Source organism: Cupressus sempervirens, chromosome 4, assembly GCF_028749045.1.
Source record: "Cupressus sempervirens isolate cs-2001-9-10 chromosome 4, ASM2874904v1, whole genome shotgun sequence".
Taxonomy (NCBI): Eukaryota; Viridiplantae; Streptophyta; class Pinopsida; order Cupressales; family Cupressaceae; genus Cupressus; species Cupressus sempervirens.
Genome location: NC_143121.1, coordinates 772,864,501 through 772,892,498, shown reverse-complemented (window position 1 = coordinate 772,892,498; position 27,998 = coordinate 772,864,501). Strand labels below are relative to the sequence as shown.

Here is a 27,998-nt window from a genome sequence, read left to right as displayed (position 1 = left end):
TGGATGAAATATCCCAACCCATCACATCTATGTTATGGGCTGTTTGTAATCTTGAATGTGTCCCCTCTATAGCCGCATGTAAATTGGTCAGTCATATTTTCGAGCATTGTGAAGAAAAACTAATATCTCATTTGCACAAGTGGGAGAAAATAGATGGCAGCAATAAGGACGATGCATTACACCAGAAGGAAGACATTAGTACAGGGCCACTCCAAGAGGAATTGCTAAAACTTCCTTTTACACCAACCGGGGGAGAACACCAAAAACCTGAAGAAGTTGCTTGCATGGATCTTGTGAAGACATGTACAGATCAAGTTATGTCGATCACCAAGGTTGTTGCCGAAACTGTGTCTTTCACCAAAGCTATGTCCATCGCCAAGGTTGTATGTCCATCACCGTCATATCTGTCACCATCGCATCCGTCAAGTTGGTGTCCGTCACCATCATGTTCGTCAAGTTGGTGTCTGTCAAGTTGGTGTCCATCACCGTCGTGTTCGTCACTGATGTCGTCCGTCACCGTCATGTCCATCATCATCATGTCTGTCATCGTCGTGCTCGTCAAGTTGGTGTCTGTCACTGTCGTGTCCATCACCGTCGTGTCTGTCACAATCGTGTCCATCACCGACACTGAATCCATGTTCGTCACCGTCATGTCCGTCACCACCATCGTGTTCGTCAAGTTGGTGTCTGTCACTGTCGTGTCTGTCACCAACGCCGAGTCCATGTCCATCACCATCGTGTCTGTCACCGATCCCGAGTCCATGTCCGTCATCGTCGTGTCCATCAAGTTGGTGTTCGTCACTGTCGTGTTCGTCACTGTGTTTTCTGACACTGTCTTGTCCATCATCGACACCTAGTCCATGTCTGCGTCCGTCGTCGAGCTTGTGCCCGTCATCGTCATCGTGGTCATCCATGTCATCATTGTGTGTCCACCAGTGCAGCTACATTCACTGAGACATTGCTCATTGCCGAGGTTCTATCCATCGTCAAGGTTTCAACCAGGGTTTTGTGTGCTGCCAAGGTTTTATCTACAACTAGAATTGTTGGGTTTGTACCAACATCGGCATCTGTGTATGACCATACACGAAGAAATTGATGAAAATGATGACATCAATATATGTTATGATTGGCATCATTGGGATCCCAGTGACTCAGGATACAACAACGTTTATATCAGAGTGGTGCATCGGAATCCTGATGGTGGTCTACTAACCTCAGTTGAATTCAGTCATGCTCATGTGATCCTAAAGAAGCATGGAGTTTCCAGCAAATATGGCTATCTGCGTCAGCGCACAGTTTGGGATCCTAGAGTTGCGAATTGCTTGAGGACAAACAATTATTGGGCGGCGAGGATTTGTAATGTTCCCAATTTTAATTAATGTGGACCCAAGTTATTAATGTTTGTATTTAGGGGTTCCGATTGATTTAGTATATCTCGAACCCATTTTTATTTAATTGTTCCGTAAGTGTTGGTCGTCGGCTATTTTTGTAAACCCTCGGGATGTTTATCCGAAGGCTATTTAAGCACAGCTTGTAGGAAGTTTTTGGGTATGCTTTGGATTTTATTTCTCTGTACTGCGGATTCCTGTTAAAGTTCGGGTCTGTTCGCCATTTTGAAAGTGAAATATCTTCCCTATTTGGCTTGCACAGTTTCGATGGGATTCAACCCTCACCCTATTCCGTTGATGTTTAACTTGGTCTGTATCTAGCAAATCTGGAGTGCTCTCATCATTTGCAAATACTTATCAATTTGTGAATGCTCTTCATACTTGCGAGCATTGTTGGTGTTCAAGATCTATATTGTTATTTGGCATTAATTAATAATATTAGTTGATAATTTATGGTGTACGGCTTTTCCTCACCTCCTCCATCTACAAATCACACTACCCGCACAGAACTCGATTATTCTGTTCCTCCATCTGTACGGCTTGGAATTGCTTGGTACGGCAAGTTGTCTTCACCATACGGCCATATTGTGCCTTCCCACTAACTGTACGGCTTCATTGAGCCACCATACAACTTCCTATCTCTGTACCTTCCTGCATCATTTACTCCCGTACGGCATTCCACATCTCACCCCCGTACGGCTAATACTGCCCACTGTATGGTTGTTCCTATCCACCGTACGGTTATCTTTCGTACTGCCCACTAGTAATTCGTACAACTTCTCTAGGACAAACATAGGCCTCTTGTGGCTTCGTACGGACTTCCTGCATTCATATTTCCTATTTCTTGGTTTGTGCGTAACCGTACACTCTATCTCTGGGATACACACGCCATTACTTGCCATTGTTTAATTAAAAGGAGAACAAGAATATTACAAAGAACACGGCATTAGAGGGGAAAATGGAGGTGGCAACAGAATGATCAACATTAGTTTCTTGGAGCGCCACTTGTATGCAAGGGTCAATTCATTCTTTCTCATGTGAAGCATGAATAGGGCGAGGGTAAAGTTTGATTGGAAAACTCGCTGAGGAATAGACTGAATGATACCTGGAGGTAAGGCCAACTGGGTCATGATTTATTAAGCCTGCAGTTGAATTTCACTAGCTTGCGAATTGCTTCTACAGGGTTGTGTTGAGTTGCTGAAGGTGGACAAGGCATAGTGTCCGTACGATACACCCAGTAGAGAAATAAGAACAACCGTACGACCATACAGAAGGGAATTTTCTAGTAGATAGTTGTACACAAAAAAATAACTGACCTAACGGTGAATTATTCAGCAAACTGATAAAGGAGTAATAGGTATGCAGTCAGCCAGAAAAAGGGCTTGGAGGAAGCAACTTGATCACGATTCAGCTATGAGTCAAAATACACAAGCAGGACCTTTAGGAGTGCGGCCAGCTGGAAAAGACAAGGGAAAACAAAGGGCCAAAGTGCAAAACCAGCCGGATGTACAAATAACACTGCAGAACATAGCATTCAAAGGGTTGAATGGACTGGAATGCAGGAAATGGTGGAATGAAAATCCGGATGACCGCCTCGTCAAAGCAAGCATACGAAAGGCACAGGTAGAGTGGGCAATCCGAATGCCAGTTTTTTGTATCTGAGATTTCAAAGGTGTGTTGCGCATCATGATTGAGGCATATGACAGGCACTCTCATAAAAGTACAATTCCATACTTGGGATACGACGTAGTGGTATCATTCCGGCCAGCTGACTTTACCAGGGTATTCGGCATATCAGGAACGGCACAAGGAGGAAAGAAAATTGACAGTAAGCCAAGAAAGATGGACAAGGAGAGGAAATTGAAGTTGGTGAAATTAGTGTGCAAGGATCAAGTACGGCAGCAAAAAGATGCCCTTACCGAGACCTCGAGGAGTAGAGGGTTGCGGAAATCCGACAGCAAAGGTCATTGGAGGTGTCTCATGGATGTGATAAAGAGTAGACTTACAGGGTCCAGTAGGGCATCAGATATCTCCTTTCCGCTGGTCAATATGATGAACGAACTCATGAATGGGAAGGTTTATGACTGGGCTTCTCTATTGGCCACATGCATGGATGAGTTCATGACATTGCAACATAAAACATTTTACATGCCACACTATGTCATCGGATTCTTTCTGGAGGCAACTGCAAGGACGATACCCCAAGAAATATTGGAAATCCAGCCAAGTCCAGCAGTACATGACGAGCCTCCGATAATGCAGTCGAGGCATTTAGACTCACTTGGAGGGCAGAAAGGCGTTGGCAAGAAGAGGGTATGGCAGGAAATGGAGGAATTCGGAAACATGGACAGTGGTTGGCAAGATACATCTTGTGAGGAGGACGACTCAGAGGAAATGGAGGAGGGGGAGCAAGATGAGGAGGAAGATGATGAGGAAGTCGAGGTGATTTCAGCAACCCCACTTTGCTTTCCACGGCAATTGACAGCTACGCCAATAACAACTATGCCATCATTTTCAGCTGTGCATATGCACACTATGGCAAATGTTCACATCCTAGGGTTCGGACAGTTTAGACATCTAGTGGTGATGACCCCAATCACCCTAAACCCCAAATCACGGAAAGCAGCAAGAGTAGCAGGATCAGTTTCACATTCAGCGGCTGCCCAACCTTCAGGAAGCCAGAGGACAGCATCACCAGCAGAAACACCTATGGTCATGCAACCTACGGGAACACAACCTCAGCCAGCACTTCACAAATCTACCCCCGTACCTCACGAGTAGGGATCACTTCAGTCAGTAGCAGTATGCCTGCCTCAACCATATCCATAGCAGAGTTGACAGCGACAGAGGGAGGAGATGGTCAAGGAAGGGCACAAGAGCAGGTCCGGTTACAGGTGATTGGGACGGATGCTGTAGTCACAATAGCTAACACACTGTTGGATGATGCAGCGGATCAAGGTGTTGATTTGAGCATGCCAGAAGCCGAACACGAAGCGCTAGCAGCCACACAGATTAGCTCAGCAAGTCAAGCGAGTGAGTATCTCAGACGACGACTACGTGCCCCTATTACCAGAGGTCCTTCCATTCAGTCTCCCATGCGAGAGGATCTTCAGTTAGAGGCGATTTGGTCGAACAACGAGGTTGTCGAGGTCTCCACATCACCAGAGGCAGCAGATCAGAGTGCAGTAGCACCAGAGAAAGCAGAAGGAAGGGCATAGGCGCAGGGTCCTATACCAGTAGCAGAGGAAAAGCATAAGGATATCCATTCATGCCTCAGCGACATCAACAAGAGAAGCAAGTGCCTGGCAGAGTTGGTGCTCACAGAGAGGAGACGGGCGAAGGCTGGGCAAGAAGCTCAGGAGGCCGCAGAGAAGGCTCAGGAGGAGATGGCCGATGTCGTCAGCAGAAATTGTGCATCGGCCGACAGGTCCCTTCGTTAGAAGTATTGTTATGTAGCCGACAGGTAAAACAGTTTGTAACGGGTATAATGTACTTGGCCGACGGATACCTTCGGGAAGGTTCGTCGGAAAGTATTTATAACCCCTTAGGGAAGCATTGTAAGGAGATCATATCTATCTATGGAAGCATAATGTACTGTTGGCATATGCGAATAATAATAATAGTTCTGCTATTGCTGTTCGGTGTTCGTATCGAATTCCTGTGTGCGTTGCTTAATTAATCCATACGGTAAACATTTGGCGCCGTTGCCCGATGGATCTGGCACGCAGGCAGGCGGAGATGAATTAAATGCCGAATCAGTTGAACAAAGACAAGAGTAAGCTGAAGGAAAAAGATGACATACGCGTTGCGCAGGAAAATTTAATTTTGGCTCAGCAAATAGAGCGTCGAAGGAGGTTTCAGAAGATTTCCGACGAAAGCAAGAGTGCGGAAGGATTGTTGAAGGAGACTCGACAACGGCTTGATTTGGTGGAAGAAGCGAGGGAGGAGTTTCTGAACCTGCATACGCCACGGGAAGAGAATCCTGACGGAAGCAGATCGACTCGCACGGCTTGGAGTGCAGAAGGAGCACGAGCGTGGAGTGACCTCTTTGTCCGAGATATACTTCCGGAACGGACAGCTACGGTTGACAAACCCTCTACTTCACCAAACAGCGCGGAAGTCCAAAACAACGCGGGTGTTGAAAACAGCGCGGAAGCATAAAACAGCGTGGGTGTGCAAAACAGCGCGGGTGTTCAGAACAGCGCGGGTGCTCAAAACAGCGCGGGAGTGCAAAACAGCACAGGTACACAACAAAACCCTCGACATACAGTAATAATGGCAGGTCCGAAGGAAAAATTGCCTAAATTTGATGGTGATGAAGCAGCTGATCCCATTCGACATTGTAAAACATGTGAAACGATCTGGAGGGTGAATGGCATAACAAATACAAACGAATGGATCCGACAATTTCCCGCAACCCTACGGGGTGTTGCCATTGATTGGTTTACTGATGCTGATCCACAGAAATTGAATAGTTGGGATAACATTAAGGAGTTCATCGCAGAATTTCAACTTTTGCGTGATGACAATGAAATTGTCGCAGAGATATTCAATACCAAGCAAAAGAAGAATGAAACTGTACAGGTCTTTGCGAGGAGGTTGAAGGACTTAATCAGTAAGATGGAGAATAAGCCAGCTGACGGGTTACAGAAACGATGGTTCATTGAAGGCCTTCACCTGAAGCTGCGGAAGAAGATGAAGATCGTGCCACCATCGACATACATTGAAGCTTACAACCGAGCAATGAACCTCGAAAGTGTCCAGAAGACAAAGAAGAAGAAGAAGACAAGCTCGTCGGATTCAGATGACGATGAGCCTTCAGGAGAAGATAGCAGCGACGATGACGAGGGAAGCAGCAAGAAAGTCCGTGCTCTCCAGAAAGACATGATGCGGATGATGAAAGAATTCAAAAACATGAACAAGGAAACTAAGGGCAATGACCTATGGTGCACAGAATGTAAGAAAGAAGGCCATACGAAGGGATCCTGCCCGAAAGATCAATTTTGTGAAATCTGTCAGATCCTGGGACACTCGGTAAAGGAGTGCCCTTTCAATTTAAAAACAAGAACACCGCAACAAGTGTTCCTGTCACAGGAGGCATCCCCGTCAGGAGGGAACGGGAACACCAGTGTGGAAGGTGCCACATCAGGCGGATATAGAAATAACCGGCGCGGTCCAAACAACAACAACAGCAATAACAACAATGGTGGCAACAACAACAATGGGGGAAGGAGTCGAATTCAGTACGATGCGAATGGTCGGCCAATTGTTCAATACCACACATGCAATCTGTGGGGTCACTTCGCCCGAGAGTGCACAATGACGAATCCACCAAAGTTGCTATGCCGATGGTGTGGACCTGGAGATCATGATGATACTAAGTGTCCAAAGTCCGGAGTAAACTTGATTACCGTAGGAACAGACGACAAAGAAGTTTTGGCAATCACTCGGAAACAGGCGAAGCTATACCCTGACCCAGCGGAAGAAAAGAAGAGACTGGAGGAAGCAAGGGCAAAGATCCAGAAAGTAACACGAGCAGAAACAACACACCTGAAGGACATACCGAGTACCTCCGTCAGGAACTGTGCAGAATAGAACATTGTCCGGCAAATATTGCAAGCTGAGATACCCGTCAGAATAAATGATCTGTTGCTCACGATGCCTCAACTTCGTACGGCCCTCACAAATATAGTCCCAAGTGCTAAACAACCAGTAGAACAAGACAACAACAAACAGGGGGGTACAAGTGCAAAAGATCCGATGTTGTTAGCTCTTTCCTCTGGACGCTATCCGGTGGTTGTTGAAATGGGCATACTCGGGACGGTGCTAACAGACACAATCGTCGACGAAGGATCCGGTGTCAATGTACTACCAGAGGATACTTGGAAAAAATTGGGACGGCCGACATTATGGCCACCTACCTTCCAGTTGCTAACGGCCGATCAACATGGAATCAAGCCATTGGGAATACTCACAGCACAACTAGTGACAATCGGAACACAACCATTCCTGTTGGACTTCGTTGTGATTCCTCTCAAGCGGAAGGGGTACGATGCTATTTTGGGTCGAGGGTGGCTGATACAAGCAAAAGCAAAGCACGATTGGAAGAAAAATACCTTATCACTCGAAAGCAAAGGCCGGAAGTATGTCATTGATCTACACACTCAGATGGTCGGGGACGAAGCCCTCTCCTCAGATTCTGAGGGAGAAGAGGATGAAAAGGGGCAAATTATGGAACCGGATCAGGAGGGAGTTCTACGACTGGAAGGAGACAGCGATTTGGATTCAGTAAATGGTCTGTACCATTGGCAGATAGAGGATTATGAATTGTTTCCAACCTGCAACGTACTGACCATAGAAGAAAACAATACCGATGCATTTCCGAAGGAATTCACTGAAATAAAGGAAGGGGATGCGGCACTCGATGTAACCCCGGCACATCAGTTCACCAAAGGAGAACCCATCAAATATAATGAAGTCGCATTGCAGACCATGAATTTGGGAGATGAAGCAGAACCATGAAACATACTGGTAGGGGACAATTGGGACCCAGTATTAAAGGCAGCAGCCTTCAAGATATTTTTAGAATATAAGGATGTCTTTGCATGGACGTACAAGGACCTGAAGGGCGTACCACCTGAATTATGTGTGCACCGCATTCCATTGATCGAAGGAGCAATACCTGTAAGGAAAAGGCCCTACAGAATGAACAGAAATTATGCGGCCCGAGTTACGGAAGAAATCAATCGGATGCTAGAAGCTGGAATTATTTTCAAGGTACAAACCAGTGAATGGGTATCCCTAATCGTGATCTCTCTGAAAAAGGACTCCATTCAAATCCAAATATGTGTTGATTTCCGATGCTTGAATGCAGTCACCATCAAGGATCCGTTCCCGATCCCATTCACGGATAGCATTCTCAAGGAGATGGCGGGACATGAGATCTACTCATTTATGGATGGTTTTTCCAGCTACAATCAGATCTCAATCGCAAAAGAGGATAAACTGAAGACGACCTTTGTCGTGGAAGATGGGGTCTATGCTTATAATCGAATGCCATTCGGCCTGTGCAATGCGCCTGCAACATTTCAGCGGATTATACTACACATCTTTGACAAGATGTCCGTCGGCAACTTCAAGGCATTTTTGGATGATTGGTCAGTATTCAGTACGGAGGACAAACACCTGGCGGCCTTAGGTGACTGTATGGAACGGTGCTGCCGTGCACGTTTGGCCCTCAACTCGAAGAAATACAGGTTTATGGTTCCACACGGAAGGTTGCTCGGACACAGTTTGCGAGGAAGGACTGAAGACGAATCCGGACAAAGTGCGAGTCATATTGGAGATGCAGCCGTCCACCAATGTGACAGAGGTAAAATCTTTCCTTGGTCATATAGGGTCTTACAGGCGTTTTATCAAGAATTTTGCAAAGATAGCCTATCCGTTGGATACGTTAACTTCCAAAACAGAATCGTTCCGATGGGACACTGCACAGGATGAAGCATTCGAAGAACTCAAGGTACGTCTGGCTACAGCACCTATTTTAGCATACCCTGATTGGCAGAAGGAGTTTCACGTCCATGTGGATGCATCAAACTATGCGACTGGAGCAACTCTCGCACAGACAAAAAGCCACGGGTTGGATCATCCGATCTACTTTGCCAGCCATTTGTTATCAAAAGCTGAACAAAATTATAGTACAACTGAACGAGAAGCATTGGGGATGGTCTATGCTGTGCAGAAATTTCGACATTACTTGTTGGCAATTCCATTTGTGTTCTATGTTGATCATCAAGCCCTGTTGTATATGATCAACAAACCAATCATCCAAGGAAGAATCAGCCGATGGTTACTCCTGTTACAGGAGTTTACTTTCAAGATTATCGTACGGCCAGGAAAGAAACATGTAAGCGCGGATCATTTATCACGTATTAAAACAGGAGAACCGGCAGACGGTGTAAATGATAACTTTCCTGATGCACAGCTGTTTCAGATTGCTGCACTACCAGAATGGTATACAAGCATTGGCGAATACTTGTCAACGAGACAGTTTCCAAATACCATGCCACCAAATGAAAAACGGAAGTTGGTGATACGGAGTGGAACATTCCAACTGATTAATGGATTGTTGTATAAAATGGGACCCAATCAGATCCTGCGGCATTGTATCCTGAAGGAAGAAATTCCACGGGTACTGAAGGAAGCACATGAAGGACCGGCAGGAGGACACATGGGGCCAGACACAACTGCACGAAAAATACTTCTAGCAGGGTTATGGTGGCCAACAGTATACAATGACGCCAGGGAATGGGTTGTTGCATGCGATACATGTCAGCGAGCTGGAAAACCCTTGAAAAGAGATTTCATGCCTCTAAATCCTTCTCATGCTCAGGAGCTTTTTGAACGATGGGGGTTGGATTTCATAGGACCCCTGAAGACGAGCCGAACCAAAAGATGTCGATACATTGTGGTTACTACGGAGTATTTGACTAAATGGGTGGAGGCGCGTGCACTACCGAACAACTCAGCGATAAGTACATCGCAGTTTATTTACGAGCAAATTATTACTAGGTACGGCATTCCCTTACAATTAACAAGCGATAGAGGAGGCCATTTTGTCAACCATGTAATCCGACTGCTCACCACGGAATTCAAGATTTACCATTCGCTGTCAAGTCCGTACTACCCAAGGGCAAACGGACAGGCCGAAGCTACCAACAAAATCCTGGTATCAATTATATACAAATCCTACGCCGTCGAAGGGGAGGATTGGGAAGAGAAATTACCTTCTGCTCTGTGGGCTTACCGCACGGCATACAAAGTCACAACGGGGCACACGCCGTTCCAACTGATGTATGGACAGGAGGCCGTAGTACCAGCGGAATTTATGATACCAAGCTTGCGGATAGCACTAGAAAACAAGTTGGGCGACATGGAAAGCTTAAGAGAACGGTTGTATAAACTGAACAAGTTAGAGGAGAAGCGATTATTAGCACAGTGGGCAACTGAAGCAACACAGAATAGGCGGAAGGCATGGCACGATAAGCACCTGAAGCTGAACAGGTTCCAGCCCGACCAGTGGGTATTAAAGTACGATGGTCAGAATGAGATCAAACCGGGTAAGTTCAAAGTTAAATGGGTCGGACCGTACCAAATTCGGGAAGTAGGGGACAACGGAGCAATCAAATTATGGACTTTGGATGGACATGAAGTGCCGCAGGCAGTGAATGGGTCGAAGTTGAAGATATATCACGACCTGAAGACTTCTGCATCAAGAAATAGCCTTCGGGAGACCCCTCCGTCACTGCAGACTGACGATAACGGCAGTCGAAGGGCAAATTGACTGTTTTTTTTTTATAAAAAACAATATATATATATATATATAAAGAGCAAAAAGTAAGCACCGTACGGTTTCTTGGAGGCACCGTACGGTTTTTAGTAATGCACCGTACAGTTCTTTCCGGCCGTACGGATTTCCTTAAAGTAAAGTACGGTTTTTAGTAATGCATTGTACGGTTCTTTCCAACCGTACGGATTTCCTTAAGGTAAAGTACGATTTTTAGAGGATGCACCGTACGGATTTCTTTAAGTGGAGTACGGTTCCATAAGGCATTGTATGGGTTCGTGGTAATCGCCGTACGGGTTTTATATTTGAAGGGACATTACAGTACGGGTTGTTTAAAAACTGTAAGGATTCCATGGCTGTGGTACAGTTTTTTGTTCTAGAAGGTACAGCTTCCATAGTTGCTGCATGAATTGCTTTTGACCAGGTTTCAGGCAGTACAGATTCCATCAGGAATGCATTTCTGTGGTGTACGGATTTCAAGAAGAGGGGAACTGAACGCAATGTACGGATTTTCTTAGAGCCTTGAGCAATACAGATTTGAATAGGCGATGTACGAATTTTGGAACAATAATGCAACATACTGTATGGATTCTACGGGCAATGAATGCAACCACCGTACGGGTTTGAGGAGGGAAATTATGGTACGGACTTGAGGTCTTTTTTTTTAAAAAAAAAAAAGGGTACGGCTTTGTTATGTATTTTCTGCATTGGACGGATTTTTCAACCACCGTACGGATTTGAGAGGGAAATTATGGTACGGATTTGAGGTCTTTTTAACAAAAAAGGTACGGCTTTGTTAGATCAAGAGTGGTCATTTACCATACATATTTTTGAAAGAACTCTTCATCGTACAGACTTGGAAGAATTCTGCACTGGATTTGGGAGACCGTTAGAAAAAGATAAATATAATTAATGGAGTCTGCAGGTAAACGGCAATGGAAAAAACAATTAGCACAGTCCAAACTTGTGGAAGGCAGAAGCATGGCAGGTACAGGTAATTTGAATGAAGGCTCGAGCAGTGGCAAGGAGAAGCGCAAGACCATAGCACCTGCAACAGCTGAAGTCACACCACAGAGTATACAATTTGAGGGATTAAATGGAATGGATTGCCGGAAATGGTGGCATGAAACCCCTGATGACCATCCAGTCAAAGCAAGCATCAGAAGAGCACAGGTTGAATGGGCCATTCAGATGCCGGTTTTTTGCATTAGAGAGTATGAAGGGTATCTGCGTACCATGATTGAAACATATGGCAGAGCCTCTCGCAGAAGCACATTTCAGTATCTGGGACGGAACTTAGTGGTATCATTCAAAGCAGCAGATTTCACACGGGTTTTTGGCATTCCAGGGCAGCAGGGCAGGAAGATTCAGCCGAAGAAAATTCCAAAGGATGGAAAACTATTTTTAGTCAAATTAGTGTGTGGCGATTTGACTGAAGCCGAACAGGCGGCATTAGCCGAGACATCAAAGGGGAGGGGTTTAAAGAAAACCGACATTCCGGAAGGGCCATGGCGGTGTCTGATGGACTTAGTCAAAAGCAGGCTCACGGGATCCTCTAGGGCATCGGATATCACATTTCCGCAGGTGTCCATGATGAACAGCATAATGACTGGCAAAGTGTATGACTGAGCGTCTGTGCTAGCTGAACGGATGCATGAATTCATGACTCTCCAGCACAAGACTTTCTATATGCCTCATTACGCCATTGGTCTATTCTTGGATGCTGTAGCACGGGTGATTCCAACAGAGGAGATTGAGGCATAGCCTGGACCACTGGCTCCAGGAGAACCTCCTATCATGCAATGGAAGCACTTGGACACAATCTCTGGGCAGAAGGGTTCAGCAGGTCAAAAGAGGCCCCGGTTGGACGTGGCAGATGATACTGACAGCGGCCGACAGGAGACATCTTCTGAGCAGGATAGTGTGGAGGAAGAAGAAGGCGAGGGCGAGGATAATGAGGCGGTTCAGATTGTCATGGCTACCCCCTTGCTATTTCCGCGTACTACGGTTCCTATGACTTCCGAGTTGTTACCCCGAGGCTTACACATGGCTCACATTCCAGGATTTGGGCAAACTCGGCGACCGATATTGATGACTGGAGGATCCCATCAGGCAGTCACACTAGCCGCACCATGGCAACATGGGGTACGACCTTCTCCTGTCCGGTCGGGGGTAGGATTTACGATCGGCTTTGCCCACTTGGCCGCACCCGTTGACCGAGAGACTTCTGCAGCTCCTGAAGCACTTCCGGTAGCAGCACTCGTGGCGTCTACCATAAGTCAGCCAACAGCAGTTGTTACAGTAGCACAGTCAACAGAAGCTCAAGCACTTCCAGTAGACAACGTACCAGACGAAGGAGTACAAGAGTGTACGGACCCAGCGCAACCAGAGGTCATGGATAGAGCCAATGTTTTTCTGAGGCAGCAGTTCCGACTCGTCCCTAACAAGCGTGGCCCGTCCATTCAATCCCCCAGCTATTCAGGAGTAGCACCTGCACCAGAGCCTCAGTCTCAGGAGGAGGGAATGCCACATGCCATGGGTGCGCCGACAGCAGAGGAGGCGGCACCGGATGTGGGCATGGCTCCTGCTGATGAGGAGGACAATAGTGATCCCGAATGGTCAGTCGAGGACTTCGCCAAGGAGGATTACGGGTCAGATGAGGACAGGTGCAGGGACTACCTCAGGACTATGAAGTCTGCATTAAAGAAAGGGCATGATGTGGCGATTCAGGCTCTCACTCGGCGAAGGGAGTGGCATTTGATTCGTGCATATATTCGTGGGATTTGTCCTAAGCGATTTCAGACTTGCTTTGTTGATAGAGGGTGGCCGGCAGTTGAGACACCAGAAATGTTGGCAGATTGGGCCACTGAGCCGGAGTTGGGACCGAGTGACACTCCAATGATGAAGTTGGCACATGAGATCGTGGGACTGTACAAAGAAGTTTACTATGCGCGGAAGCGCGCGGAGGCGGATAGGGCAGCAGACAGTATTGCAGCTCAGAGATCTCTAGCAGTTGAAAAAGAGGCAACAAAAAAGATAGCCACTGATTTGGCCGACAAGCAGGCAGCATGGGCAGCAAAATGGGCAAAACTCTTGAAGGATATGGCAGCAGTGGTACAGGAGAAGGACGCAGCTATTCGGGATAAAGATGTTGCAGAGCATGAGTTACAGTTGGCCAGAAGACAGGCTATGGATGCTGCACTTCTACTGAAGGAGGCCGTAGAAGTTAATTCACAGATTCAGACAGATCTGTGCATCTGGACTGACCAGGTGTATGAGTTGCATCGTCATCAGCACCCTTTTGGGAACCCTCCTTCTTCTCTCTAGTTTTTCTTTCTTCTTGATTATGGGTTGTCTCCTAATTTTGCTAGTCGTCAGGGGACGACTTTTCTTTTTGGGGGGGATAATGTCGTCGGCAGAAATTGTGCATCGGCCGACGGGTCCCTTCGGTAGAAGTATTGTTATGTAGCCGACGGGTAAAACAGTTTGTAACGGGTATAATGTACTTGGCCGACGGATACCTTCGGGAAGGTTCGTCGGAAAGTATTTATAACCCCTTAGGGAAGCATTGTAAGGAGATCATATCTATCTATGGAAGCATAATGTACTGTTGGCATATGCGAATAATAATAATAGTTCTGCTATTGCTGTTCGGTGTTCGTATCGAATTCTTGTGTGCGTTGCTTAATTAATCCATACGGTAAACAGCCGACTGACTTGCCACCCAGCAGATTGCATGGGAAACAAAGCGGACAGCACTGTTAGCACAACTCAAGGAAATTGCACGAGAGAAGCAGGAGTCAGATCAGCAAATTGCAGCAATGCTGCAAGAGAAGGAAGCAGCAAAGAAAGAACATGATCAGAAAGAAGTTGAATGCCATGAGGTCACATTAATGCTGAAGGAGGTAGTGGAGAACTCCCAGATCAGAGCTGAAATAAAGGTCTGGACGAAACATGTGTATCAGCTACGACGTAGCCGACCTACACAGTCAAAGACACAGCCTTCTAGTTCCTGATGTTTATGTTGTTTTTTATCTATGAATGAATGTAATTAGTTATTTTGAGTTTTGTTGTGTTGTCGTATGGAGACGACTTTATTTTTGGGGGGGGATGATGTCAGTAAATATTGTGTAGCTGACGAGATGTATGTCGTCGGTAAATACTGTGTAGCCGACAGCCCCTTCGAGAAGGTTCTTGTTATGTAGCCGACAGCCCTTCAGGAAGGCTCTTAAGAAAGTATATATACACCCTCCGAGATCATTGTAATTATCATCATAAGCATAATGTAATGTCTTTGGCATATGCGAATAATAAAAAGAATACTACTGTTACATATTCTTGTCTATTGTCTGTTGCATTAATTCATTTACCCCATACGGTAAACATCCACTAAAGGTGCATGAACCTTCAAAGGTGGAAAAGTGATAAGTCCGCCATAGGTGGAAGTCCCATTTAAGAAGGAAAACTAATAACGTGATAACACCACTGAAAGTGGGAAGATTTCTTTGTGCTACTTAAATAAACTCAAGAAATGTGTGTCTAGAAACTAGGAGACTAATATACTAGGCAGAACTCAAGATATGTCTTGGCTACGAGGCTATGTTAGGTACCCATGTGTAAATGCAATGCAATCTCTCGCAAATGGAGATAAAAAGAAAAGCTAGTAGGACAAAACTCCTCCCAAAAGAGATGAAAATACAAAATGCTCTCAATTATGATGAGATAAGGAAAACCCCATGCGAGGAAAAGTCCCCCATAAGAGAGAAAGGAGAAGTCAAGTGACCCCCCTCAAAGTAGAATCTCCTAAATATTGTCGATGATCCGATAATATCAACCAGCATTCCTCCCATTGGGAATAAAAAGAGCTAATGTTGCACCAAGCAAGTCAAATCACCATTGTAGAATTTGTCAATGAAAAAACACCAAGGAATATCACATTACAATAGGAAAAAAATTAGAATAAAGGAGACAACTACTAAGCATCAACGTAACACTTGCAAATCGCAAATTGGTACACTTTTATCTCAGACATGCACCAAGTCTTAACGATATAGATGGAGACGTGTTACTATTTTTCCTTCTTAACTCACTCACACCACAAAAAGACGGTATCCTTACCTTCTCTCTTGTTTTATGAACAAGACTATCAAGAGTGTCAAGGTTAATCCTGATAATAATCCATCCCTTTATGAATAACGATATAGATGGAGACATGTTACTATTTTGCCTTCTTAACTCACTTATGCCACAAAGAGACGGTATTCTTACCTTCTCTCTTGTTCTATGAACAAGAGTATCAAGAGTGTCAAGGTTAATCCTGATAATAATCCATCCCTTTATGAAGGGCTTATGGTTCTAATTGTTGATTATTTTAAGGTTGCTTCCATTGAACACTCCATTTATGATCATTCTGTACCAGATAAGGATTCTAATGATTCTGATGACTTTGAAAAAGGGTGGGAAGTCTAATATGGATGGTGGGGAAGATACTAGTATGGCAACCTCAGAGAAAAGTACTAACAAGGGCAAAGGTAAAGCTTCTACTTCTAGGTCTGTTAAGAAGAAAAGAATACTCGTAAGAGAAGGAACTAGAGGAAGATGGAGGAGGATTTCTGGGTTGAGGAAAATGATTTATAGTGAAGGTATGGACATTGATTCTGAGGAAGATGTTTGGTTCTCTCCTCTTAGGAAAAAAGCTAAAGGTTCAGCATCCTTTGCTAGAAGATCTGGTGGTGGTGTTGGGAACTCCCTGCTCCTTCCCCTCCCAAGGCCCCTCTCAGCTCAAAGAATTTGTATCTTGAGGATACAGTAGCCCCTTCCACTCCCCTTGCTCCCAACACTATCCCTAAGGTTAGTGTGCTGAAAGTTGTGACAGACGGGGATAGTGTGTTAAAGAATGTGTGGGGAGGTGGTTCTCTCTCTCAGAATGTTGATGTCAATATTGATGTTGATAAGGACAGCATGAAGGAGGATGGTATCTTCTCTATATTAGACAACACAACAAGGAGCCCAACATCAATGTCCTGCAGATTTCTCAAGATGGGGCTTTGGACTTCTGCTGGATCATGAAATGGGTTTTTCATGAGGTGAAAGAGATGAAAATTAAACAAAGATCGTTAGCCAGTAAGCTAGATTGTTTAGAGGCTATTTGTGTTGGCCAAGATAGCTCTTTCCTGAAGCTCTGAGAGATCTCACTACGATTGTCAATGATATTGAAGCCTAGTCTAAGGCCTATACTTTCGGGCTCAAGGAGGTGGAGACTGGACTCTGTGATGCTAAGAAGAAGATTTCTGATGTGGAAGACACTAGAGAAAATTAGCGAGTGGAGTTACAAAATCCTCAAAGCCTCCATGGAGCACCTCAGGATCCTCATTGCCAAGTTGGAGAATACCAACTAAGAGAAAGCTATTGTACAGGTGACGGATGAGAAGGATACAAGTCCTGATTATGTCTCTATTGGGTCGGGCAACAGAACATGTGCAAGCACTAGGAAGATGATGCAACGTGTTAACAAGGATTGAGGATATCAAGAAAGTTGTTAATAGTATGGATCTTCTTGAGCTAGAAGTGACAGAGCTTCTCAAGAATCCTACTTAGCTCCTTTGTTGGTTGGGTGTTCTATTGTCCTTTTTGTTTCTATACCATCTTAAAATGGAAGCACTTCATTTTGAAACCTTTTACACAAAATATATTACTTTTGTGGTTACAAAAACATCAAATTCTATTCATGGTAGAAAAACAGTAAAGGGAGAAACTCTTGCATACCGCAGGTATCTTGCTCTCTTGCACAAAAGCTATTGAGACCTCAGCATGGCAAATGATAAATTCAATTGCATCTGGACCTACAGTCATAAAAAAGTTTTTTGAGAATATTAATTCTACTATTAGCATATATTAAATGTTCAATGTCTGTTATAAGCTGCTTAGTTGCATCAAACAATAAACAATCAAACTTGGAATGTGAAACTGCTTACACTTATTCACTCAGATATTTTCCAAATTAAGTGAAGATGCGACTGTTTTATATATCATCAAATTGGGCGTTATTCAAGCCTTGAAATAAAGCTCTAAATCACACCTGATCAACAAAACAGTTTTTTACAAGCTACATCAAGCAGAGCCAAGGAGACAACTCAAAGCCATGGGAACACATTTCACGACAATGGGCTATTGCCCCAACTATCCGGCAATTTGACAATGACTCATTAAGCCTGTAAACCCAAACTTGATTCAAAATCTTCACCTCTGCAACCCAATATCTTTAAGTTTTGAACATCTTCGACATGATGAAATTAACATGGTAAGACCATACATGGTCACCACGAACATAAACAATGCATATTGGTTGTACCCCATCACAATATATGGACTGTCAGATTGTAACTTTGCATTTAAGCACTGAAATCAGAAAATAATTGCACATTATGATACCTCTCTGGGCCATCAAAAACATATTGGACAATCAGCATATGTCTGTTTTGCAACAATGGCTTCAACTCAGGACTTTTAACTTTGTCTATAGGCCTATTTATCCCTACAAAACAGGTCTATCATTCATAACTCTCAGATTGGACTTCATCCCAAGACCATGAAGGCACTTTAGGATGCCCTTTATGCCAATTTAAAACATATACAAGGTTGAGGTGGGTTTGTTTAAGAACAATACCTTCCACAATAGGCGGACACGCTGTCATAAGCCTATTTAGGCTTCTTGGGATTGCTCAACATTAACACATTTGGTATGCAACATTCAAACTTCAATATTGGTTTAAGCCTTTTCCTGAAACCCTCTCAAATGACCTTCAAAAGGCTTGCATTAGTTCAACTATTCAAAATCAGAATAACTACAGTCTTGTCTAGGCTGTCAATACACAGTTTTCACTGTTCACAGCAAACCATCGCCCCAATGCTTTGAGTTCATCAATAACCTGACTTGCAAGTGGTCTCTAAATCATCCTCACAACATTCCACATGGTCAATTGCATGATAATCATTTGTCTTTTAAAAAACCAATCCAAAAACTTCCACTGTCACTGTCAGTCTACAACATGAAAATCAGTCCCTACCACATCACAAAAACATATAAAAATTAATCCACACAACCTGCAGCTTTGGATGCCAAGAGTATACATTGTAAAGAACAATTTCACTAACTTTGAGTATTTTCCAATGGTTAAAACATAAGTTATGTAACTTCTCTTACTCACTGTTTACCCTAAGTGGGATTTAAACCAGTCAAGCAAAAAACTCGCATAACTTTCTTAAAATATCATGAAAATTCATGAAATCAACTTCAAATGAAAGATAACATCTTCATATATCCTCCTCATTCATTTATAATTCATAATGACATAACTCAGGGCCGTACAAACCACTGTTACAGTCACGGACATATGGAAAATAGAGAAACAAACCTGATTTTTTGTCTTTACTTATCAAATTTCCATACAGCCCGACCAATGGTTGATGAACAAGGAATTTAAAGAGATTTTGCAACTTCCTAGACGTTTACAACTGACTTCCTAACTTCTTTGACTGTTGGCTTCTTATATGTTTCAAAAATGCTTTACAACAACTTTCCTTTGCATGACAATTTATGCAACTTCACTAGAACCTACAAAATTAACCCCTTACAAGACAAATGGCCCTCGTAAGCCTTATTACACCAAAAAGGATGCTCAAAACTCTAATTTAGACAAATATGACCCTATTAGAGCCCCTAATGACCCTTAATGCATCAAGAATAGACCAATATGACCACATTACATCCAAAAATGACAACACATCAAGATTCATCATTTGATCATGAAATAGGCTAGGTGCCTCTGCACCACTACGCAACAGCTTAAAATAAAATGGTTCGAAAAAGTTCCAAAAGTAATCAATGATAAAAATAAATTAAGTTTTATAATCAGGCAAAAATCTTGCAGCTTCTCTTTATTTATATTTAGACATTTCACATTAACTACTAAAATACCTTTTTAAGTAGATTTTGTAGACATCAAAACAACCCTAAATGGCAGATGCTACTTTAGTCTTTAAAATTCACGTACATGCCTAGCAATCTTTGCAAGAAATATTCAGTAGAAACCAAATAAAGGGAGATATTCTCTTGCAAAGTTCATTTTCAATAAGATGACCATGTCTGTTTACTCAACGTTTGTGGTACTAATTTCGAATGAAGCATACAGAAATGGGAAGTAAAAAGAAATCTAACTGTTCAAACCAATTGTTGCATGAGTTTTATTACCTACCAAGAGTGTCATAGAGTGGAATGCAATATATTCCCTGGCTATTGCAAGCCTGCAAAAAATACCCATAAAAAATAAGAAGCTGCAGCCTTTTTCATAAACGGGTTATTCTTTATAAGATGAATATCTATTCATATGAATTACAGAGTCTTCTCCTTTGAGCAGTGCATAGAGAAATAGGAATCCCAGTACAACTAAGTATGAAGATGTTGCATGGTACGAATTTTTTTACATTTACTTGACATGGATAAGTAGAGAGCATGAGAGATTGCAAGATACCATGGTCTACTCAATTCTTGAGATACAGATCTTCAATTGAAACTTTCCAATTTAAATTGAAGGAACCCTTAAATGTACTAAATTTGTACCTCCATACTAATAATCCATTCAGGACAATTTACTCCATAAATTCCACAGCGACCTCCCTGAAATTGTACAATTTGAAAACACTAAAACATTAGCCCATGTAAATCACATCAATAAAATATGATAATAGAAGAATCAATAACATATTGCTCTAAAGGATAGACCATAAAGAGAATCACTTGAACTTAAACGAGATATATTCATATGCTTACAAAAATTTTAAATATGAAATTATTGTACAAGAAATCCTTGTCGCTATCAAATGAACCATACATGTCACACAGCTTTTCAATATAGCCATAATGATAATTTAGCTTGGCAAGAAGCTCATGAGTAACATGCAAAGGGAGCTAGCATCATTTATTGGCTTGGAACTCACAGACAGTGACACAAAAAATATGATGGGATAATCGAGAGAGCACATTGAAATAAATTATTAATGGGTATGCAAGTGCCAGCTAGAGATGAAATAAATGTTTCCACGAGGGTGGAGGGTCTTGAGATGGATATACTGTGTCTCCCTTCTTTTTCCTTATTCTATCGTGCCCCCAAGCTATCATTTGGAAGAATGCCCATCAAATTGGCCCTCCCAAAGTTTTACCTTTCTATAGGAGAGGTGTCTTTAACATTATTGACCTTGTAATTTTCCTGAAGAGTTGCTTCAAAGTAGACTCGCAACATCAAACAGAAAAACACTACATAGTGGTATCCCAACACATGATATTAACTGTGAAAATATCAAATCTTTAATAAGAAAAACCTGAACCACTACCAACCCCTTTAGGAATTTGTTGAGAGCTGTTTGGACAATTCCTTATATTACTTTGCACAGTTAAGTCTTATTTTTATCTGATTTCAGCCTTGAAGACAGTTTCATAAGGTGCACAAGAAGGGTACTTTTAAGGTTTAAATATTGGTGCAACAATTCTCTATTAGATTATATATTCTAGTCTTTAACAACTCTTCAAATATTTAAATGTTCTACATCTGTGTTTGAGCAATTCATATGTTAATTAAACTAATATTTGAATCAAGGATTAATTGTCATTGAAATGAATATACGACAAAACTTATTACAATATTTAGCAGGTTATGTGCTGATAAGTGGGATATTTTCCACAGCAAGTCAAATTGTAATATTGCTGTGTAGTTTTTGAGTCAAAATCAATGACCCATGTTTCATGAGAAGTGGTTCAAAAAACCCATCTCTCGTTAGAATGAATGGAACAACTGGCACTCATTACATCTAGGTGATGCTCACAAAGGTATAGCATAGGGACTTCCCAAGAGGCAACCCATCCTAGTACTACTCTTACTCAAGCATGCTTAACCACAGAGCTCTTCCAAGGTTAAGTCCACTTTGCTTGCAACCCCATTTGTGAGAGCTTCAGCGAGTGTTGTGCCTCATGAACCATTCATTCTAGTCTCTTGAGCTCATCAATTGATAAGAAGGAGATATTTTTCACAGCAAGTAAAATTGTGATATTGCTGTCAAGATTCAACTATGTAGTTACTACAAAGTTGATTCTTGATAGCAATATGACAAATTGGCTTGTTGTATCTCCTACTTAACAATTGATGAGCATAAGAGACTTTATAATGACTGGTAACACTTGCTGGAGGTTTTGCAAATGGGGTTGCAAGCAAAGTGGACTTAACCTTGGAGGAAACTCCATGGTTAAAAGCGATTGACCCATGTTTCATGAAACATCAAAAACCACACAGTAGAGTCCAAATGAAACAAGGTTCAATGAGTTTGACTTAAAACTAATCCTGATAGAAATATCACAACAGGTTATGGGCTAGTATAGAATGAATGTTATACTTATGTTATCTCGAGTCTTACGTATTTTTAATATGCCTAAAAGTGAAAAGGTAGAGATTTCTGCATGATGCAATTGCATAGGAATCTGGTAAGCTACACTATAGAAGAAGACAAAAATCTGGATATTAACTTTATCTTCTTTATCTATGCATGTAACTGAGCTTCATAATTTTGGTCTATGAATAGAACTCTGCAAGCAATGGCCGCCTAGGCATAGGTTTATATTAAGAAAGAATTACATATAGCAACTACAATACTTGAACTAGCGCTATGTCGTGAGGATGCCAGCATAAGCCTTGCATAACATGGTCTGATTTTTAAGTTCAAAAACTTCAGAAGAAGATCTTCTGCCAATTACTACAATAGCAGATGAGCTAGATCAACTAATTTAATTCAGAGGCAAATGAAGAATAGCATCATACCTGGTGAAAGACATCAAATTTCAAAAAACATATGTGGCATAACTGTAGAAGCAAAACTGACCCCTGGAGTAAAAATACAACTCGAGGCAGCTGTAATAGTACACAAAATTTAAGAAAGGTACCAAACTTGATCCAATTCTGATCAAGAGAAATTCAAACTGATTCTAAGAAAAGAAAATACATCAGTTTGACCCTGGAGAGATAGTGTACTCTTTCAAATTCCCATCTAAGAAATAATCCCATAATGCAATTTTGAGATCCCATTGTCTCATTCTTGTGCAAAATGAACTCCTCATGTGGGTAAAACCGTAAAACATTATATGAGAAGTCAGATGATAGAAGTTTGACATTCTAGTAGCTCAACTCACCTGGTTGTTGCAGTTCATGTTTTTGAGGTGTGAGTCTGTACTGCATATAAAAGTAGGATAGGTTGATATAATATGTAGAGGGACAACTTATCTGCCATTTTTAGAAAACTATGAAACATAAAAAATCCTAAGTATAGTTATGGAGGGAATTTTACTATAATTATAGTTTTGCACTGACCATCAGTGTCACCATATAAACTCATATGACTGCTGGAAAATTATATGCAACATTTTGGGATTTTATAGCCAACAAAGAATGAAAAGACCTGTGACACCATTCTTAGGTTTATCAATTCTAACTTATTATTATGTTATATTCATTTTTAAGGACCACATGATTTAATTAATATCTGCAAAGTGGTTACATTGCAAAGCCTTTCCCTTTATGATATATGGACCTGCCATTAAGTTGTTAGCATTTTGACAAGTGTTTCAAGGAAAGTTTATAAACTGAAACACGAGTTTGCACCCTAAGACAGTTTGCAGTCACTATTGCTGATTAATTAATGGAAGAAGTAGAACAGGAACAACATACCAAGTGGATTCTGTGATGAGGTCATGTCTTTAAGTTTAAAAGGATTACGAAATCTCTCTAATTCACTTTGGAACCACTAAAACAATAAAGTCCACATTTGATAACAAACAAGATAGTAAGATTATGCTTTCTGAATTAATTGTATCATTATTGCATCAATATTTTGTTACACTTGGTAATTCACCAGCAAGATGAAGAAGAAAAGTGACTAGATTGTAGATTGTGATTAGACTACCTAAATACTATAATGTAGGGAGACAAGGTCACAATGTAACTTAATAAACTTCATCGCCTTGATTATGCATCACTGAGTATGTTCTGATTGATGCAAAAATAAATACAGAGTTTATTACGAATGCATGTTTCTATCTTCATGGACTGGGAAAGTGATGTCTTAAACTAAATAAATTTAATCAAGCCAACAAATGGACAATCATTTATAGTTCAATAATACTCACTGAACCAATATCACGGCTCCTTATAGCTGATCCAATTTGAATTGATAAGTCATATGCTTCCTGATATGTCAGCCACACATATTTTCCTACCTGGTCAAGGGAAAAACTTTAAAACTGCATATATGCATACATTCTTAGTCCACCAAGGAAAAAATAATGTCAATTGAAAAAAAACAAACAAAAATAATCAGCTATACAAACACAATGAAATCAGCAGTAGCGAATCACCTTTCCATTTTCTATTGCACGGTGGCCTAGCATTTGGTTATGTGGTCGTTTCTGGACAGCATGGCTGCAAGATATGGCATAGAAATATTTGAGATGTCAGCTTGTCATTGACAAGTTAACCGGCAACTGAGCACAAATAGTATTCTAAGAGATGTTGCTGGACAAGCAACAACAAACACAACACTCCATTGTGTATTTCCATTAAGCATAAAACAAACAACCACTTAGTAAAATTAGCAGCATTTCTAGAAAATCACAATTATTTTAGACCAAAGATGCATCTATAGCCTAAAAAGAATATGGTGTTTTAAAATGAATAAACATCCAGCTTACACATGAAGACCTTAAGTCTAAACAGTCACTTTCCAAGCTGAAGCCCTTTCTTATCACTCTATATTATCTCAGGATGAAATGTTAGGACCATAGTTCAAAATAGCACCGATAAGTGGCCAATAAATCAACTTCTCACAAGAAGTTTGGAGTGGCGAGAACATACAAGTTTTTCGTGCCAAAATCTCAGCCGAGAAGTTGGCGATATATGTTATTTTCTAGGATCTCTGCAAATGTAATTATATTGCCATTGTTATAGATATGTTCCAAATGCAAATTTGGATCTCATATAAGTATGAGAGGAGGAGACATGTCTCTTGAAGAGACTTGTCTCCAAGGTTTAAACATCATTAGTTAGTATATTAATAATATAAACAACCATATGTATAATATATGTGTGTGTGTGTGTGTGTGTGTAATAGAATATTTATCTTATGATGATTTACCATCAATAAAGAAACTCATAATCATATCAATCTGACTGTAACTACAAACTTAACACTCCCTATTAGTTAGGAAGGACTGATATAGAACATATTATGTTCTTGAGTATATGAAGAGATATCATTTCAGTATGATATTCCTAGAATGGCATATTTAAGGATATCAACATAAATCTATCAACACACACATATATGTAATAACATATATTACAGATGGAATTGGCTTCGATTCACAATGAGGCTAAATTTCTCAACACTTATTTAGCAAAGAGGGAAATTAAGAAAATTTCTATAACTTTAATATAAGTTAAAACACCACCTTAAGTGAGGTCTATTATAAATTTAAGTTATGGTGTCTAGCAAGATCCCCAACCAAAGAACCATAACAACTTTCATGGTGTCCGACAAAATCTAGCCCAAAGAACCAAGATCACACTTGCTCCAACACATTTTGGTGTTAGGAGATAGGTCTAATATTGATAAGATCGTCACCTTACAATAGTTACCTTTTGTTCATTATCATAACTTCCGGCACACCGGAACAACAACTTAATGTAGTTTGTTAGTCCAGCTATTGATAAGATTGTCACCTTTCAATAGCTCCCCTCTAAATATATACATCAATGAAAGATCGTGACCTTTCGTGACATAATCACAACATCATGTAGTAACTCACATGATATCCACCATGAACCAAGTCAGAGGGTGGACCCACCATAGCTGCTACTAGAGGGTGGAATAAAGGGTTTTCACCTCATACTTCTCTCAAATAGAGGAGTGCGTATTATAAAGAATTTCTCTTAGAACTTCTCCTCATAGAAAAGATATCATCCACAAGGGGTTGCATCTCAAAATTTCTCCCTCTGAACATCAATCCTAGGAAGTCAAGTCCTCTAGTTACTTCCTCAAAAACTCTCTTCACCCAAGGATGCTTGTCAAACTCACTCTAAATCTGATATCAATTATCTAGTGATAAGTCATCACTTTCTCATGATTTATGCAGGAGTAGGCCCATCAACATCATACAATCACCCACATGTACTTCTAGACTCCCTATGAGTATCAATCTTCTAAGCTCCTACCTTGCCTTCAAAAAAGTGTCATACTCCCTCTAAATGTAGAAGAATCTCATAATCTCAACCAACAAAGATGAGAACCTCATTTTATCCATCTTGATCATCAGGTTCTTTGGAGCTACTATCATTAGGTTGAGTCTGCACAATATCTGTTAGCATGTGTAAAGTACCAACTTTCTTTTCCTGTAAGAACATCCTCAACTATAAAGGAAAAGATCAAAATAACCTTTATTGTATGTATAAATTACAAATAAGAGAGAGATAAATGTCAAAAAATAAGAGTACTTATCTGCACGTGAAGATTCAAAATTTTCTTCTTAAATTATTTGAGAATGGAACATCTCCCCTCTAAAAATGGGAATGAAACATTGACTATTATTCCCCCCACAATGTAAAATTTCCACTTATTCTTATATTGTTGACTAATTTTGTATCAAATATGATAACTCCTTTCTAAGTTCTAACTTGCTCTTTTTATCCATTGAAAGTCCAAAAATTCATTTAGCTTAATAGTAGAAGCAAACACAAACTCGTCCATAATACGCCAATATCTTGATTGAGTATGATTGTGCCACTTGAATGACTCTACAACTCATACGTCAAGTTTCATTTATCAAAGAGAGACTCGTAGATGGTTCAATTGAAGTCACCACTTTCTCATGGCGTACACAAGGGGTAGGCTCATTGAAATCACATAGTTGCATGAGTTTCAATCCTCTTGACTATTACAATTTATCGATCACTGAAGGTTGGCAAAGCCATATCCTCGATTTGCTCCCTCTCTTTCAAGGTTGCAGCTGATAAGATGTCAGGCTCCCTCTGAATTTCAATCAATCTCGCTTTTCCAACAAGAACATTCTCGGAGGAAAAAAATCAAGGCACATAGCTCTTATAGTACATTTAGAAATACAAATAATGAGTAAATAAATACAATACTCAATAATAATAAATACTCATCTCATAGGCATCAAATCATAAACTGTCTCCATATACGTCAAATGCCTAATACTTATCTAGACATCCTTCATACAAGTTTCTCAATGAAGGTCATGTTAGCCATTTTGCCCTCCCGCCAAAAAAATTGAATTCTTGAATGGCAAACATGTCTAACAATCAATTGACCTTTTCAAATTTCAATTATCCTACATACCTTAAAGGAATACAAAAGGCCTTAGTCTTGTCCTTATATCCCTAAGTTTTAGAAGAAACTGTTGATTTTCATGTTATATCTTATAAACATTCCAAGCTGCGACCATGTGATTACTCCTTCATCGCCCAATCACGGGCTATTAACACTTAACACCCAGGTAAGTCGCAAAGGTGCGAAACAGTTACATCTATAGTTGGCACATCTTCAGAGCATTTCATGCTAGTTGCCAGTAACTATTTGCGAGGATGCAAGAGGCACGGGCATCTTCTGTTGACTTTTCTCGACCATCAAAACCTGTTCGATCAACGGCTGGCATATGCATGCTTTCTAAAAGTGCATGATCTTTAGCCATTGCAAGGAAATGACAGGATGCCGCGTAGACTTGTGGGGCCAGAGCCAGTATGTGGGCTGCAAAACATGTGTTAGAGGGAATTTAATGACAACACCTAATTGGTCAAAACCGCAGACTATGTCAATTTTCTTCTACCTTTTCTCGATCATCAGATCTTGTTGGACCGATGGTCGGCGTATGCGTGCTTTCGGAAGGTGCGAAATGTTTAACCAATGCGGGATTACGCCAGTTAGACATGTGTCCTTGGGGACCCAAATGGTAGAGCCAGAGTAGAAGAACAAATCAAGGGTCGACATGTGGCGCATTCCAAGAAGGATCGAAGCTTAGCAGAAAATGGTAGGACCAATTTTTGAATGAATTTCATATATTGATCGATAAAGCTAATATGTTTTCATTCGACATATCTCTTTTGAAGGAGCTAATGATATTCAAGTGGGATAATCATGGTTAAGATCGCGAC

At 41.4% G+C, this 27,998-nt stretch overlaps 1 protein-coding gene across 1 annotated transcript in view; it reads right to left on the bottom strand.

Moving 5' to 3' along the window:
* The window catches only part of LOC149563660 (putative CoA ligase CCL6), a 176,906-nt gene that overhangs the window by 132,967 nt on the left and 15,941 nt on the right, over positions 1-27,998 (bottom strand). The window contains exons 2-6 of the mRNA XM_089826822.1: positions 24,188-24,251; positions 23,960-24,049; positions 20,354-20,410; positions 19,989-20,037; positions 17,500-17,576 (exon numbers count right to left, since the gene is read on the bottom strand). Coding sequence (XP_089682948.1) covers positions 17,500-17,576; positions 19,989-20,037; positions 20,354-20,410; positions 23,960-24,049; positions 24,188-24,251 — 337 coding nt within the window. The remainder of the gene's footprint in view (positions 1-17,499; positions 17,577-19,988; positions 20,038-20,353; positions 20,411-23,959; positions 24,050-24,187; positions 24,252-27,998) is intronic.